Source organism: Canis lupus, chromosome X, assembly GCF_003254725.2.
Source record: "Canis lupus dingo isolate Sandy chromosome X, ASM325472v2, whole genome shotgun sequence".
Classification (NCBI taxonomy): domain Eukaryota; kingdom Metazoa; phylum Chordata; class Mammalia; order Carnivora; family Canidae; genus Canis; species Canis lupus.
This window is the reverse complement of record NC_064281.1, coordinates 19,867,114-19,884,116: the sequence shown is the minus strand read 5'-3', so window position 1 is coordinate 19,884,116 and position 17,003 is coordinate 19,867,114. Positions and strand designations below refer to the sequence as shown.

The window sequence follows — 17,003 nt, the reverse complement described above, 5'->3', positions numbered from 1 at the left end:
TAATTCTCAGGGCTCACTCATGCAGACCAACCTGAATGACGTCAGTTACCTGAGTATTCTATCCTTCTTTTTTTCTTTTTTAACCTTTCATGCTTCTCTTTCTTCAGAAGTAGCGCCCCCTTCTCACAGGCATATTCAGACCTTTCCTCGGAGAGTACAGCAGTATATTCTCAAAGTGTGGTCTCAAGACCAGAAAAAGCATCAGCCTCAGCTGGGAACTTGTTAGAGACGCATATTCTCAGGCCTCATCCACCCAGATCTACTCAATCAGAAATTCAGAGGGTGGGGCTCAGCCAATTGTGTTTTAACAAGGCCCCCAGTGATCCTGGATGCACACCAAAGTTTGAGAAATAACGAAGTAAGAGTATTCCCGGCTATTGAGCTTATTCTGTGACTTGCAGGCTTGCCCAAAAAGCCCTATGATTTTATTCCCACGGGATTTTATTCCTTTGTCAGTCTGCCTTGTCCTCAAAAAAGTATTAAAAATTGCAACTGCCATTCACAGTATTATCTGTGGATATAAACCTGTTTCTCAAAAGGATTCGAGAAAGGGTGTCTCAGCAGGCTTTGTGGGAGCTGTATGATAGGAAGGCAAGCATGGAAAGCCACAGATTTGAAGATGCCTCCTTTCCCGCTTGATGTAGGCAGACGAGTGTTTCTTTTATTTTTATTTTAAAGATTTTATTTATTTATTCATGAGAGACACAGAGAGAGAGGCAGAGACACAGGCAGAGGAAGAAGCAGGCTCCATGCAGGGAGCCCGACGTGGGACTCATTCCCGGGACTCCAGGATCATGCGCTGAGCTGAAGGCAGATGCCCAACCGCTGAGCCACCCAGGCATTTTAAACACATTAAAAGTGTTTCTTTTAATCAAGCTGATAGAACAGTTTGCCAAGACTTGATTCTACTGGAGCATAAAAACCCATTTTTACAGGCCACCTATTGTAGCCCATCACTGCGGAGACATTTAAACTCTCAATCTTTAACTTAGAAGGTTAATTAGAAGCTAATTTAGCTTCTCCATCAATTTGTACTATGGATGCAGATCTAGGGGTATATTTCAAGTATGATGGGTATTAAAGTAACATTTAATCCAGTCTCTCCCAGTCCAATCCCTCCTTCACATTCCTACCAGACCAACTGTGCTAAACGGTAGCTCCAATCACAGCACTTTCCTCCAGTGGCAGCTCCTCAGTATTAACCGAATTAACTTCGCATTTTTCATCTGGCATTCAAGACTGAAACTGTAGGTACTAGATTGAACCATATGAAACTCTGCCATTTTAATTGGGCGAAAATGGTCAAATATCAACAATTTCACATGGTTCACCCTAATGTTATCGATTTCATATTTAATTTGTTCACCTACTCGATAACCTTTTTCTTTTTCCTATTCTAAGATTTAAGCTTCTTGGAATTTTAATGCTTAATCTTAAAACTGTCAGCCCAACTGCTGGTGAAAAATCTCAGAAAGATAAAGAGAAAATGTTCCTTTCCTACAGGTGCAGAGAAGCAGACACTTATTGTGTGGCACAAAGCCAGAATCATGTCACGAAATTACAACTGGGAACATTTACTCAAATATCTGGCCCATTCTCCTGGCCAGTATGGAGGTTTGAGTGAAAGGCCATGATCCTGTTTTGTTTTCTGTTACTATGAAAGTGTCCTTTAAAGTGTTATTTGTAAGGAAACGTATCCCTTAAGATACCTGGATATCAGTGTTTGTTGCTATGTCTTACAAAATAGAACCTATAACACCTAAAGGTCTGCAGCTATGGTCATCTTATTTAATAATGTGTCACTCTGCTAATAAAAATACTTAAATCATCAATCCTGTTTCCCATAAAGTGACAAATTTATCTGTCAGATATCTTTGTTAAGTGGAAGAGCTTTGGAATTTCTCTCTCCCTTCAGGCATGAAAGTGTTATAAATCTGTCCTCCCTTGGATTCTTTATTCAAACAGTGGACTCTTTGTTTCATTTAAATTACTAAGAGAAGATCCAGGATATGGAGGCAATCGATCATTCCAGGCTTATCCTTCACTTCCCCTCTGCACATACACCATACTATACATACTATACAGACAGCTCCCCCTCTGCATACATCATCCTCCAGTGTTCCTCTGCTAAGAACACCTCTTCCCATAGTCATCTCAACCTATCAAAATCCAAGCCAGGATCTACCCAAAGGTCACCTCCTTTGTGAGTTCTTCCCCAATTCCTTCGGAAAGATTTATCTTAAATGATACTTGCCATAGTCGCCTTGATTTATACTCGTGTGTATTTCCCTTGTCTCTGAGTAGATTTTATTTTTTCCAGCTTTATTGAGATATGATTGACATATGACATTGTATTCATTCTAGGTGTACAACACAATAATTTGACATATGTATATATTGTGAAATGATAACCGCAATGTTTAGTTCCCATCTATCACCTCACGTAGTTACAAACTACTTTCCCTGGATAAGCTTCAATCCCACTTAGATGGAGAATGTGCCTTACTCCTCATCCAAAGTATCAAGCAAAAGGCCTTTCTTTTTTTTTTTTTAAACTTTTATTTATTTATGATAGGCACACAGTGAGAGAGAGAGAGAGGCAGAGACACAGGCAGAGGGAGAAGCAGGCTCCATGCACCGGGAGCCCGACGTGGGACTCGATCCCGAGTCTCCAGGACCGCGCCCTGGGCCAAAGGCAGGCGCCAAACCGCTGCGCCACCCAGGGATCCCGCAAAAGGCCTTTCAATGTAAGCATGCTCTCAATATTTAAAAGATGACATTGAAGAAGTGTCCTACAACCAGCATCAAGGGATATGTTGATCTAATTGACCCCTAACACCAACCATTCTCCCTCCACATGGTGGGAAGTCAACTTCCCTGCATGCTCTGAAGATTCTAGGGCCTGATTCATCACTATACCATAAGAATTCCCTATGATTTCAGTGTCCTTATAGATAGATGAGTCTTCCAATAGTCTGGCCCTCTTCCAATGATTGTGTTCACTAGCTACTACAGGCGGCCACTGCCATGGTTTTACCCTAGACGTCATCATTGCTGATAACCATAGGCCTCCATAATCTCACCTTCAAACGCCACACTCTCCAAACAGCGCCAAAAAATAATAATACTTTCAGAATAACTCTGGTCTCTCAGAGTAAGAAAAAGATGCACAGCCCCAGATAAGAGTTAAGATCTCCCCTTCCCCCTCCACCTCTGGCACAGAAGCTCCAAGGCTTCGTGAAGAGCTGCTTACAGCCGAGAGCAAGCCTGCTGGGTGGGGGCGGGGCGGGAGGGGATTTGGGTTGAAGCTATTTTTGCACACCACTTTGCACCTCCGAGGGAACAGCACTTTTCCCCCCAGAATCGAAGAATCCCCCCCAGAGCGATAATAGGGGTGGGGGGCGAAAGCTTCCCGAGCTGCCCGCGCCTCCGCCGCTGACTTGTCAATCAAGTCTTAAACTCTGCCGAAAACTCACCCCGAACCGTCCTTCGGGAAAACTGTCCCACCGGCTGTAGACCTCGGCCCTTTCCCTTTGGAAACTGGGCGGGCAGAGCCAGAGAGGTTCGGAGGAGACGAGGAAAGAAGGAGGGGACCCGGCCGTGGGTGCGGGCGACGGCGCGCAGGTGCTCTTCCCGCGGGCCCCGCGCTGCCCAAGCCCCCGGCCGGACACCGAAGCGTCCGAGGCTCCCACACCCCGAAGAAGGGCTCCAACTTGGCAATCCGGCAGCCGCAGCCGCTCAGAGAAAAGGACTGAGAGAAATGGCACAACCGGCCCTGGCACAGCTCACTGTCCCCTTCGGCCTACCACCACCGTGCTGTGTCGCCACGACGGGACGGCAGTGGGAGGGAGGGGAACTGAGCGTTCCCGGGCCGGAGGCTGCTTGCTCTTGGGGCAGAATGGGAGCGGGGAGAGGAGACACTGCGGTGCCCTCCTGCTCCCCCAAACCCACAGACGTGTAAGGGGGGGCACCCTGAGGGAGCTGCTCGAGGACAGCGGGAAGGTCTGTGCGACAGGAAAGTTGGCCCCCCGTTTCCTGCCTGGAACCTCGCTGAGCCGCACAGACCCGCGGGCCCACCGTGGGAGAGGTCGCTTTGGAAATTCTTGCCCGGGCTGAACAAATAGCTCCGGGGTGTGCAGTCCGTGAACCTGGAGTCTGGTGCCCCCTTGTGGTCAAGAGATACCTGAGCGCGAGAAGCTCAAAAAGTACCGAGGCGTCCTGTACCTGGAAAGAAAATGGGAACGTGGCTCCCAGCCCGCAGAGCTGGAAAAAGGACGTAGGCAGTTCCCAAGGCTGCACAGGGAGGAGCACAAGGCTTCCTTAGGAGGTGCCCAGGAGATGGGAGACAGAACCGGGAGAAGGGCGTGAGAGTCAGCAGGCACAGCTGCCCTTCGCTGACGGAGGCCCCAGAGGAGGAGCCCAGAGGAGAGACAGAACAGCCCCCAGCGCGCAGACCCCGCCACCCTGCAGGGCACCTCTCTAGATCAGAGAGCTTTAATTTTTTTTTTAATTTCATTTATTTATGAGAAACATACAGAGAGAGACAGGGGCAGAGACAGAAGCAGGCTCCATGCAGGGAGCCTGATGTGGGATGGGACGACCCCGGGACTCCAGGACCACGCCCTGGGCTGAAGGCAGACGCTGAGCCATCCAGGGATCCCCTGATCAGAGAGCTTTAGAGCCAGAGGAGGACTGTCTCCCAGAAGTCCTCTGTCTCCCTCCTCTCTCTGCCCCAAAGACCAGAGGATAATAATATTAAAACTGCACTTGGGATTGATCAGCTTTACCAACCAAGGTAACCCTGACAATTACGAGATATGCCCAAGGGGTCATGAAAGAAGGGGAAAGGAGGCGTGGTGCCACAGGGTTGAAAGCAGTGATTGGAAAAAACAAGTTTCATGTATGCAGTCCACCACTGAGTTGAGACCGGTCAACACATCAGCAACCTGTACCCAGACACAGGCATGGATGTGGAAAGGACACAGAAAATACCAATGATGCCGACTTAATACCTTTATTGCCTCAGGCCAGTCCTATGTGATCCTCAGTTTCTTCAGTCCTCAGAAGATCATAATACCTAATGGGCAAGGTTATTAAGATTAGAGGCAATGTGGGACACCTGGGTGGCTCAGTGGTTGAGCGACTGCCTTCAGGGCGTGATGGGGGAGGGTCTGGGGATCAAGTCCCACACTGGGCTCCCTGCAGGGAGCCTGCTTCTCCTCCTGCCTATGTCTCTGCCTCTCTCTGTGTGTGTCTCTCATGAATAAATAAAAAAAATCTTTAAAAAAAATATTAGAGGCAATGTATAGAAACAAATAGAAGCTACTATTTATAGATTTGTTTACAACTGTGCAGAGGCATTTGTTGCCGGTTTCTTTTGACAAAAGATTTGAAGTAGTCTATGACAAAAGACAAGTAAAAAGAACTAAAATCTTTAAAAAAAGGGGGGGGACAGCCCTGGTGGCTCAGCGGTTTAGCAGCCCAGGGTGTGATCCGGGAGACCAGGGATCAAGTCCCACTTCAGGCTCCCTGCATGGAGCCTGCTTCTCCCTCTCCCTCTGCCTGTGCCTCTGCCTCTCTCTCTCTCCTCTCTGTGTATTCTCATGAATAAATAAAATCTTTAAAAAAAGAACTACTAAAAGAGAAATCAAACATTTCAAAAGAGCAAGGTATGCTGAAGTGCTAACCATAAATGTAAACATGGTGGTTTCGGTTTCAGATTTGGCTGTGAGTTTCCTGTCAGCTGAGGTATAAAGCGAAACCTGACAACTTGTACAACACCAGTTACCAGGAAGGAAGGGGGACACTGCCTTCTCATGGGAGACAAGCTCTTCTGGCCTCCAAATTTCAAAAGCAAAGTCTCAGGGGTTTTTCTGCAGTGGCTTGTCAATTCCCCAAAACCCTGACTATTCTTTCCCATGGCTTTCCAAGGGTGCCGAACTAGTAATACAGTAGTAATTGGGACTGGGAGAAATCGACTGAAAGTTACTCAGATTTCCACACTTCACATTCTTATCCCACATTTCTTCAAATGATTTCACATGAGCTTTTCCTGAATCCATCCATTGCAAGATCACCCAAAAGACATGGAGACTCCCCACTTCCACCCCCAAGGAAGTGTTTTCATTTGTAACTCAGGCAGAAGCTTTAGACTGATGACAAATTAAAGCAAAAGCACAGAGGTATTTGTAGACGAAACAGCTAAATTCAAGCCTCTCCTCTTTCCAGAAGCAATTCAGGCCTATAAAGGCCACACAGATCTCCCTTTAAGGCCAAGGTCACCTTCCAGGAGTATTAGCACAAGAAGTAAACAGCCTTTGCAAAACAGTGCTACAGGTGAGCTTTCCCATCCAAACCCCAGAGGCACCTCAACTAATCTGCATATGCTAACTCGAGTTACCGGGGAAGATGCCAAAATAAGCTCCTGTCCTCCCTCACCTTTACTGTAATCCCCACCTAGGTTTTGCTTTTACCATATGGTAATTATTTCCAAATCACAAGTGCAAACACTCACTCTGATTGGAAAATTAGCAGATTTCAAACTCAGGTAATTTGTCCCTAATGAGGAACTTGTTGAACTGAATTTAACAATTAACTCGCACACCCTTTGCTGCCTGCGGCTATGGGAGTGAAGCAGGAAAGGAGCAAGGGTAGGCCGAGGGCCAGGCAGGACTCTGGCACAAGACAAAGGTTGGCATGAGGCAAGGTGTGTCACAGGGCCGTGGGAATATCAGGAACTTCACTGTGCAAATGGATATAGACAGCCAATCACAAATATATGCCAAAATAAAATGATATGGTGAGCTTCCACGTACCCATCACTGCAGCTCCCAGTACCAACTCATGGTTGCTCTGGCTTCAGGTAGGTTGAGGAGCAAGAGACCAAGAAAATGAACAGGGAAGTGGAATGAAAGAGCACGTAGTGTGTTCCCTCTGTTGAATTCCTGCAGGTTTCAAGCTCCTTGTGGGCAGAGGTGGGATAGGTGAGTTAAAATTAACTATTGGGATGGTTTCCACCCTCCTCGTTAGCATTTTGAATATGGCAGGGCAGAGCCTGGGAAAGAGCTGGCCCTTGTTTTCCAGGCTCTACTACTCTCCCTGCCCCATGGTGGGGGCCACTTGCTCTCTGCTGCTGCAGGTGACCAGAAGCCCTGAGGATTTCTGGGAGCTCTGGCTTTAGCACACAGAATCAGCATGATCATGCTCCCTCCAACTGTGCGCTCCGCTGATTGGCTCCTGCCTTTTCTCAAAGAGCACAGTTACCCACTTCAGGCCTTAGACAGTTTCTAAGATCTCCTTTGTTGCTGTCCCTCTAGAACTGCGCTATTCAAACAGCCACATGTGGCAACTGACCACTTGAAACATGGCTAGTGAGACTGAGGAACTAATTTTTCTTTAATTTTAACTAAAATTTAAAAACTGATACTTGATCCAATTATTGGAAAACTTGTACGTATGCTTGGAAGATGAATCTACATTTTCAACTGTAGATTTTATAAGAACCTAAGTTCAAATCAAGTATTTCTGATGAAAATCTAGCATCTGAATTAAAACAGGCTGTAACTGTCCAGATTTTGAAGATGATTTAGTAAAAATAAAAGAATGTACAATATCTCATTAAGGATATATGGGCGCCTAGCAGTTTCATTCAGGGGAGCCTGGGACTCTTGACATCTGGATTGTGAGTTCAAGCCCCACATTGGGTGTAGAGATTACTTACAAATAAAATCTTTAAAAAATTATTGATTATGGGACACCTGGTGGCTCAGTGGTTAAGCGTCTGCCTTCCGCTCAGGGCGTGATCTTGGAGTCCTGGAATCGAGTCCCACATCGGGCTCCTTGCATGAAGCCTCCTTCTCATATGTCTGCCTCTCTCTGCCATTCTCTGTGTCTTTTATGAATAAATAAATAAAATCTTTTTTTAAAAAAATTATTGATTACATGTAGAAATGATAATCTTTTGTATATACTGGGTAAATTATTAAGGGTGATTACTTCTGTTTCTATTTATTTAATAAAACCTGACTAGAAATTTTAAATTATATGTGGGGCCCAAATTATATTTTTATTGGATAGCAGTGACCTAGAACCAGACCCTTCTCTGCGCTTGCAAGTACCATTCAAAAGATACAATTCTGCTTGAAAAAAAAAAAAAAAAAGATACAATTCTGTTGAGATACTCCGGCCTGTCACAGAGGCCCCAATTGCCAGACATGTCCTGCTATATGGGCCCACCCAGGAGTTTCCTAGATGGTCATCTCCTGGACCATCTTCTTTGCTCCCCATGGGAAAATTCTGGAGCCAACTACTTTAAAACAACCACTGCATGTTGGTCAGTCATTAAGTCATGAATACACAGGCTGCATGAATCTAATTTAGACTAAGATGATGAATTTGACGTATGGTTAAGAAGAGTCTCCAGGTTCTCAAGATGCTAAAAAGAATTTCACTTTTATTCGCAAAACAAAGGTAGTTAATATCCTCAAAAGACACATTCCATGAAGTACACACCTTGGTAAGGAATATTACAAGGAAATAAACAAAGACCACCAATGGTAATGTCACACAAAGCTGAATTTATTTACTGGCCTGGGAAGGAAGCGCCACATGACTCAAGGCCAAGTTCACCTATGTCTCCCTGTAGCATAACTGAACCCTAAACAACATAGATTTACGTCTCTCAAGTCCATTATAAGCATATTTTTTCGAGAAATACCGTAGACTACGGTACATGTATTCTGTCCTCCTAATAATTTGCATGATATTTGTTATCTCTAACATAGTTTATTGTAAGAACACAGCATATACTACCAATAATAAACAAAACGCATGTCAGTCGAGTGTTTGCATGATCGGCAAAGCTTCTGGTCAGCAGTAGGCTATGAGGAGTTAACTTTTTGGTTAGGCAAGAGATACAGACTTTTTGACCTCGTGGGGACTCGGCGCCCCTAACCCCCACACTGTTCAAGGGTCACCAGTACCGAGAGGGCAAAAGGAAAGAACTACATCAAATCAGGTGAGATTCGCAGTGCAGGTGTCCGGTTGATTCCTCTTACCGAGCGGTCATTACACTGGCTCACTCGTGAAAAGTGCAGGCACATGCACAACGATGTCCGGGACGGGTTACCTAAGGGCCCTAGCAGGCTCAGCGTCACGCACGTGGCAGAGCTGACTCATTTCTTGAAGTTGGTCGAAATCCCCCCTTACCGGGGCTGGGACAGCAGGCCCAGGACAGTCGGGGTTGATCAAGCAGGAAGCACCAGTTCCCTGCCTCTTTGTTCATCTCTTTTGGGCTGCCAGGCAACACCTCCCTTTTCTCCTAGGGCAAAAGGCAGGCAGCATGCATGTGTACATAGAAAAACACATTATCTGGCGACAGGGTGCCCCTTAGAAAACCGTAATGGAATGAAATATGAGAAGCTCTCAAGAAACTACATGTACACCAACGCTCCTAGCCAACGGTACTCACAATGGCCAAGAGGTGGAAGCAACCTACACGTCCACCAATGAACAACGGGTAGACACAATGTGCTATATGCACGCCAGGGAACGTTCTTCGGCCCGACTAGAACGAACAAAGCCCGATACGCGTTACACCACAGGCGAACCTCAAACACCTTATGCCCAGTGAGACAGGCCAGGCAAGGAAGGTCACGTGCCATCTGATGCCATCATCAGCAAATATCTACAACAGGGAAGTCCACAGACACAGGAAGCAAACTGGTGTTTCCGGGGCTGGGGGAGGGGAGGATGGGCAGCCAGGGCTTCCTGGCTCCAGAGCTTTCTTTGGGGTGACGAAACTGTTCTGGAACTGGAGCTGGCGGTCCCAGAGCGCTGGAAGCATAGTCAATGCCACTCAGCTGTACGCCTGAAACCGGTTACTCGGCGCTTAGGTGAACTACACCTCCAAAAAAAGAAAGGGGAAACAGCAAGAACTTCAGGGATATCTTGAGCCCCACTGAGACAAGCAAGCGGGGACAGACAGACACGGGGGAGCCGGGGCTGCTGAACAACTGATGGCCACCAGGAAGAGACAGGGAGAAAGAAACACGGGTGGAAGGGAATAAAGGGGAAAGGAGAGAAAATGAGTGGGAGGAAAGGGAGGTGGGCGGGGGTGACTGGGTGACGGGCACTGAGGGGGGCACTTGATGGGATGAGCACTGAGTGTTATGCTGTATGTTGGCAAACTGAACTCCAATAAAAAAAAATATATTAAAAAAAGAGAGAAAGAAACGGGTGGATTCCGCTTCGGAACCTGACAGAGAGGTTGCCGACACTTGAAGAGCAAATAAAGCAAGCTCATTTTCGAACGCTTAGCTGTTTAGCGCCCGCAAATAACCTGCAGTTCTAAAGCAAGTCAACGACTGTACAGGGAGGAAGCGAGACATCCCACAAGTGCCTTTTCAAGGCCAGCTTGCACCTGGAGGAGAGGGGCTGAGCTCTGCGGGGCCTGAGGGGGCGCGGGGACTGGGGGGCACTGATGCTAAAGCAGCAGCCCGGGGCCACCACCAAGCAGGGCGCCCCTGAGCCACGCTGCCCATTGGGAGGTCTCCCACATCCTCCACACAGGCCTGACAAGCACATCACCTCTCGGTGGGCGTCACCTCTTCTCTCAAAACGCCTTTGTAAAAACTGCAGTGACCACACCGTGCACAGACCTTTTAGAGCACACACCAAGGCCATTCCTCTCAAAGCTGTCTCTGGTATTTAATAGGTCACTTCAGCACAGACTATGCACAGGGAAACCATGTTTAGAAAGCTACGACCTTGGCGTCCCACGCGACAACGTGGGCGAACCTTGAGGACGTCCCTTACTGGCTGCGCGGAGTGAGCCAGTCACCAAAGGACACGGCTGCCCCGCGATGCCGCTTCACCCAGGTACCCGAGGCGGTCCAGCTGCGGGAACCAGAACGGAGCACGGTGGGTGCCCGGGCTGCGGAGAGGGGGAAATGGGGAAATGGGGAGCTGCTGCTCCGCGGGGATAGAGTTTCGCTTTCGCAAGAGGAGAACCATTCCAGAGGTCCTTCACGCAACGACGTGAATCCAGTCAGCATCGCTGAACCGCACACTCAAAAAACGCTGAAGCCCGTACACTTCAGGTCAGGGTTTGTAACACATCTAAAAGTTTTCAGATAAAAAAAAAAAAATACCAGGTTTAAATGACTGCTAGTTGTCGTTTTATCGTTTTCGAGAAATTATAGGCTTTAGGACTTTATTTTTTTTTAAGATTTATTTATTTATTTAGGATAGACAGAGAGAGAGAGAGAGAGGGGCAGAGACACAGGAGGAGGGAGAAGCAGGCTCCACGCCAGGAGCCCGGCGTGGGACTCGATCCCGGGACTCCAGGATCGCGCCCTGGGCCAAAGGCAGGCGCTAAACCGCTGAGCCACCCGGGGATCCTCAGCTTTAGGACTTTAGACTGAACCTAGTGTGGAGCTGAGGACACCGCAGAACATTCTCCTAAAGAGAACTCAGTCTACAGCTACAACAACAAAGCAACACAATCCCAGGTTCTTAAATCGCTGCCTTGTTTCTACATAACGCTCATGAGGTTGTGCTTCCGTAGAGTTTAGACATCTCACCGTAAAATACCGATACCTTATGGAAAACAAAAACACCAAAACCACCCAACGTGAAGTCAAAAATCGGGAGGTCACCTGGGTGGATGCTCTGGTGCTTTTATTTATTTATTTTTTTTATAAATTTTTATTTATTTATGATAGTCACACAGAGAGAGAGAGGCAGAGACACAGGCAGAGGGAGAAGCAGGCTCCATGCACCGGGAGCCCGACGTGGGATTTGATCCCGGGTCTCCAGGATCGCACCCTGGGCCAAAGGCAGGCGCCAAACCGCTGAGCCACCCAGGGATCCCGCTCTGGTGCTTTTAAAATAGACAGAAAATAATGCAAGACTCAGAACTGGGGAGGGGAAGGCGGGTCTCTGGTCATTTTACCTTTGGACTGGCTTGCGGCCTGCTGGCCCTGAGGTGGCCCAGGCATCTGGGCTGCTACCATGGTCACAGCTGCAGGGCCCTGCAAGATTCTCAGCTGTTGTACCTGCTTCCGGAGCTGAGGCTAGGGCTGGGGCTGAGGCTGGGGGTGAGACTGGGAGTCAGACCGGGGCTGGGGGTGATACTGGGGCTGGGGCTGAGGCTGGGGCTGGGGCTAGGGCTGACCCTGGGGCTGGGGCTGGGGCTGGGGCTGGGACTGAGGCTGGGGCTGGGGCAAGGGCTGACACTGAGGCTGGGGCTGGGGCTGGGGCTGGGGCTGGGGCGAGGGCTGACACTGAGGCTGGGGCTGAGGCTGGGGCTGGGGCTGGGACTAGGGCTGAGGCTGCAGCTGGGGCCCTGCAAGATTCTCAGTTGTTGTACCTGCTTCTGGGGCTGGGGCTGGGGGTGATGCTGAGGCTGGGGCTGGGGCTGGGACTGAGGCTGGGGCTGGGGCTGGGGCTGGGGCTGGGGCTGGGGGGTGAGACTGGGGCCGGGGCTTCAGCTGGGGCTGACCCCGGGGCGGGGGCTGGCGCTGGCGCTGGCGCTGGGGCTGGGGCTGCGACGACGACGCAGGGGACAGCTGCAGTGCCTGCAGAGGACGAGGCTGGCTCTGCCCGGGTGTTCTCTGGCTCTCTGCAGAGCCGAGCTGTGCCAGCGCCGACACCGCTGCCTGGGGCTGCGGCAAACTGCCTTCTGCACCGAACTTCACGAGCACGGCTGGCTGAGCAGAAGAGGCCGCTCTTGGACTCGCCGCACCTTGCGCACTTGACCCCTGTGGCACTGGCTGCGGAGGGCCGGGAGTGAGGGCTTGCTGGAGTCGGTCCTGGGGAATCAGCTGATAGACCTTCTGCTCTGGCTGCTGCCCGGCGTTCAGAAGGAGCGAATCTTGCCGAAGCTCCAGGAGAGTCACTGGCCTGAGGCCTGAAGCGCTTTTTAAGAAAAACTGAACGCGGACCGGCGGCGCAGAGGACACTGCCTCTGGTGGCCGAGCTCCCGAGGGCGCGCTGCTGGGCTTACTTGCCGCAGGAGCCGCGGAGCCGGCGGTAGAGCCCTGCCTGGGGCTGCAGGCCCCCGCCACAGCCTGGGCTCGGCCGCCAGGGCCCGCCGCTTGGACGACGACGCTGCGGCCGGCGGACGTGGCCGTGACCGGGGTGGCCGGGCTGCTCTGGGAGGAGCTGGCGGGGGACAGGGTGGTCGTGGGCAGCCTGCTAACTCCAGCGTCCTGAGTCACAGAGGATTTCTGGGACTTGACCGTGACCGGGGTGGCCGTGGTTCTTGATGAGGAGCCGGCGGTGGGCAAAGCGCCTGCAGGAAACATGCTGACTCGAATCAGTTCCACAGCGGACTTCTGGGACTTGGCCGAGGCCGGGGTGGCCGGGGTGGCCGGGGTGGCCGGGGGCCTCTGTGAGGAGCTGGCGGCGGCCAGGGCGGCTGCAGAGAGCGCGCGAACTCGGATCGCTTCCCCAGGCGGCGGCTGGGACTTGGCCGAGACCCGGGCGGCCGGGGGCCTCTGTGAGGAGCTGGCGGCGGCCGGGGCGGCCGCGGGAAGCGCGCGAACTCGGATCGCGTCCCCAGGCGGCGGCGGCGGGGAGTCGGCCTCCCCAGAGGGCCGCTGGGAGTTGGCCGAGGCCGAGGCCCCGGCCCAGGCCGAGACCGGGGCGGCCAGGGCGGCCGCGGGAAGCGCGCGAACTCGGATCGCTTCCCCGGGCGGCGGCTGGGAGTCGGCAGGGACCCTGGGCGCCAGGGTCCCCTGCGAGGAGCTGCCGGTGGACAGGGCGGCTGCGGGAAGCGGGCTAACTCCAGGCAGGCCCACGGAGGGTTTCTGGGAAAGACTGGGTGGCGCCGGAGCAGGAGCGGGAGGTGGCGACTGAAGGAAGCTGCTGGCCTCCTCCCCTGGAGGAAAACTGTCACCTGGCCAGCTCTCTCCTGAGCTCCAGGGAAGTCTGATGCGCAGAGGTGGGTGTCTGACGCCCTTCCCCAGGACTGGAGACCAAACCGACACCGCCGCCGTCGTCGTCGTCGTCGTCGTCGTCGTCGTCGGCTGTTGCGCTGGTTTCCCGGGAGGAGGCCCGCCGGGGCCGGCTGAGCCGCTGGGGCCGGGTGACCACGCGGTGGCCGGGCCCCGGGCCTTCTGCTGGCCCACCGCCTCCGGCCGAACGACTAGCCTCCCGGCGTCAGCCTTGGACTCGGGCGGGACGCGGTTCGGACGGCCATCTGTGGCCGAGCGCGGAGGAGACGTCGGTCGCTCACGGCCGGCTCTGTGCCAGGGCCTTCTCTGTCCACAGAAAGGTGGGTTGCTCGGCGGCTGCGTGGAGGCCGGCTCCGTTGTCTGAGGCTCACGGCCGCCTTCATAGCCAAACACACCATCGTCTCTTACCTCGGGGGCTGGCCAGACCCCTGCAGGGGAGACGTGGCATCTGGCCGGCCTCTTCCCTCTGGCGTATTTCTGCACATCCACTTCAGAAGGGACGGCCAAGTCACAGGGCCTCCGTTTCCACAGATCCACACAGCTCCCTGCTTTAGAAATCTTGAGGTCGTACCGCTGCCCGGCTTGGCTTTGTCTGCTTTTTTTGCAAGAGGCCCATAGTCCCAGCTCGGGAGGAGGTGGGCATTGAGACAGCTCCTGCTGGCGAGTCAGAGAGGGTGCGGAATACCTCCTGAAGCTCCTTTTCATCGGGCGAGTGTTCATCTTCTGCTTGTTATAGAGCAGCCTGTTTGCAGCGCAGGCTACTGACAGAGAAGGGTCAAGACACAGGGGTTCGGCGGTGGCCAAGATCAGCTGGCTCTCAAGCAACAGTTTCTCTTCCTCGGTCCACTGCTGGCCGTCGCTGGTTATGGACTGCATGTCGCAGGCTAAGGTCTGCATCGTGGGGCGCAGGAGAACGTGCCTGGTCTGGTAGCCGGCAGGCTCCCCGTGGCTGCACTGCCTGTAGTCCCGTACCTGTGCTATGACACACCCACAGTGGAAAATGTTAACCTGAGATTGTTCCAGGAGATCCACCAGGGCAGGAGGCAACTCTTCAGCATCCAGGTATTCGAGCAGCTCGCCTTCCTCGTAAGGCAGCCGAATGGTCTCCGAGCAGGAGCCCTGCTTCCCCTCCAGCATCAGCGAATATCCCTCCCCTCCTGGGTGTAGGTTGACCACTAAACACGCCAACGACTCTCTCCTAACCAGCTTCTCTAACAAGTTCGCGTTGCTTCTCAGTTCCTCCGTAGCCTCGGGCTCTTTCCCACACTCTTCCACGTAGATGTCATAGAGCTTTTCAAACAGAGAGGCTGCCCCACTCGACGAGCATTTCCTTTTAGGAGGCCTCTGCTGGGCACTCGCGATGACATAGTCCGCACGGTCCAGAGCTCGTTCTACGGCCTGCTGCATCGTGCTGCAAAAGGGGCCCTACAAAGTAGAGAAAACGCAAGCGCCTTGAGGACTCTACTTCCATCTCTCACGTCTCGCAAGCGCCGCAGCTGCACAGCGGGAGCCACCAGCCTGACTTGCAAATGGTCGGCCAGAAGCCCGCCCCACGAAAGCACCACGCAACGCAACGTACCTGGGATTCGGGGAAACAGCTACACGTGTTGGAGCCACCAGGGCGCCGCCTCTGGAGTCGCTGGGGGCTGGGCCGGAAGTGGATGGGAGCCCCCCCGCCCCCCTCCCGGGCTCAGTGCCCCTGCCTCCGCCCCCCTCCCCGCCCCCACCGGAGCATCTGCTTGTGCGCACGTGCGCTCTCTGCAGGCCACGGGCGGGCGGGCGGGCTGCAGGCCTAGCCCTCCAGGCCTAGGCCTCCTCCTATTGTGGCCTCCGCCTGCAGGCCACGAGGCCCACCGCCCGCACCTCCACCTCCGCGGCAGGGCCAGACCCTTGCTTTACACTTAACGCCCAAGGCACGCAACCGATCCGAGGAATACGCACTCCCCCCCCGCCCCCCCCCACACACACCCCGTAAGGTCCCGGTCCACGCCAATTTGCGCAGGAAGGCGGCTTCGGGGAAGCCTTGGAAGCTGTTCCTTTCTTTTCTTGGCCAGCGCTTCACCCACAATCGTTCACGGTTTGAGTCTCCTGTCGTGAACGGCAGGGCTGCGCCTGGTGCCCATCACCACTTGAACACACCCCACAGAGTCCACGTGTGTGGCTCCTGCCTACGTGGAGGCTCGCTGTACTTGGTGCAGGCGTCAGAATCCCTCCTTGAATCTTCCAGTGATCTCCTGCCTGGTGGTTGTCATGTGGATGTGCGCATCAACGTGCCTTCCTGATACTTCAGTATTTACCTCCTACTTCCCTGTGTAGCACAGTAAGGGCGTTTTGCAAAGGATGCCGGAGGCAAGTCGCGCCGGCTGGGAATTACAGTTCGGGATTAAACTATCGGTTTGAAATAAATAAATAAATAAATAAATAAATAAATAAATAAATAAATAAATAAATAAATAAATATCGGTTTCAGAAGCTGACCTGCGCGTGGATGGAGCTGAGAGCTATTGTCCCGGTGATGGCAGCGCAGTTCAGTGATCACTCTGACTTGTAGACCACAGCCAGGATCCCAAGGCTGGATTTGGAGGAAGGTGATTAGGTCGTAGGTAACTGATGGGCCCTCCTTTTCCACTGCCTCCGCTGCCTTGAGATGTGCGGGCCTTTGGGGACAGGTTTCATGTAAAACAGTCTCTTGAGGGGGATCCCTGGGTGGCTCAGCGGTTTGGCGCCTGCCTTTGGCCCAGAGCGCGATCCTGGAGTCCCGGGATCGAGTCCCAGGTCGGGCTCCCGGCATGGAGCCTGCTTCTCCCTCTGCCTGTGTCTCTGCCTCTCTCTCTCTCTCTCTCTGTCTGTCTCTCATGAATAAATAAACAAATAAAAGATCTTAAAAAAAAAAAAAAGAGTCTCTTGATATTGACCGGAGACATAGCGATATACAAGATATTCAGAGAAAAGTCTCACAAAGGTGAGGAAGCCAAGACCAGTGGGTGGGAGTCCCAAACTCCGCACAACTATGCAACCGGTGTGGATCTTGACCAATGGCAATGA

The 17,003-nt window shown here is 52.2% G+C and overlaps 1 protein-coding gene and 1 long non-coding RNA gene across 2 annotated transcripts in view; both read right to left on the bottom strand.

The window, feature by feature from the left end:
• LOC125754709 (uncharacterized) overlaps window positions 1-4,064 on the bottom strand; it is a 73,521-nt gene extending 69,457 nt beyond the window's left edge. The window contains exon 1 of the long non-coding RNA XR_007409498.1: window positions 3,477-4,064. This is a non-coding gene — a long non-coding RNA (uncharacterized LOC125754709). The remainder of the gene's footprint in view (window positions 1-3,476) is intronic.
• Window positions 4,065-12,152: 8,088 nt separating this feature from the next.
• On the bottom strand, window positions 12,153-15,620 carry LOC112655282 (transcription factor SPT20 homolog). Its single transcript, XM_049107817.1, has 2 exons — window positions 15,538-15,620; window positions 12,153-15,383 (listed from the first exon to the last, which is right to left on the bottom strand). Exon 2 carries the CDS (start codon window positions 15,363-15,365, stop codon window positions 12,321-12,323), a length of 3,045 nt encoding a protein of 1,014 aa, XP_048963774.1. The 5' UTR covers window positions 15,366-15,383; window positions 15,538-15,620; the 3' UTR covers window positions 12,153-12,320.
• Between the last annotated feature and the right edge of the window lie 1,383 nt (window positions 15,621-17,003).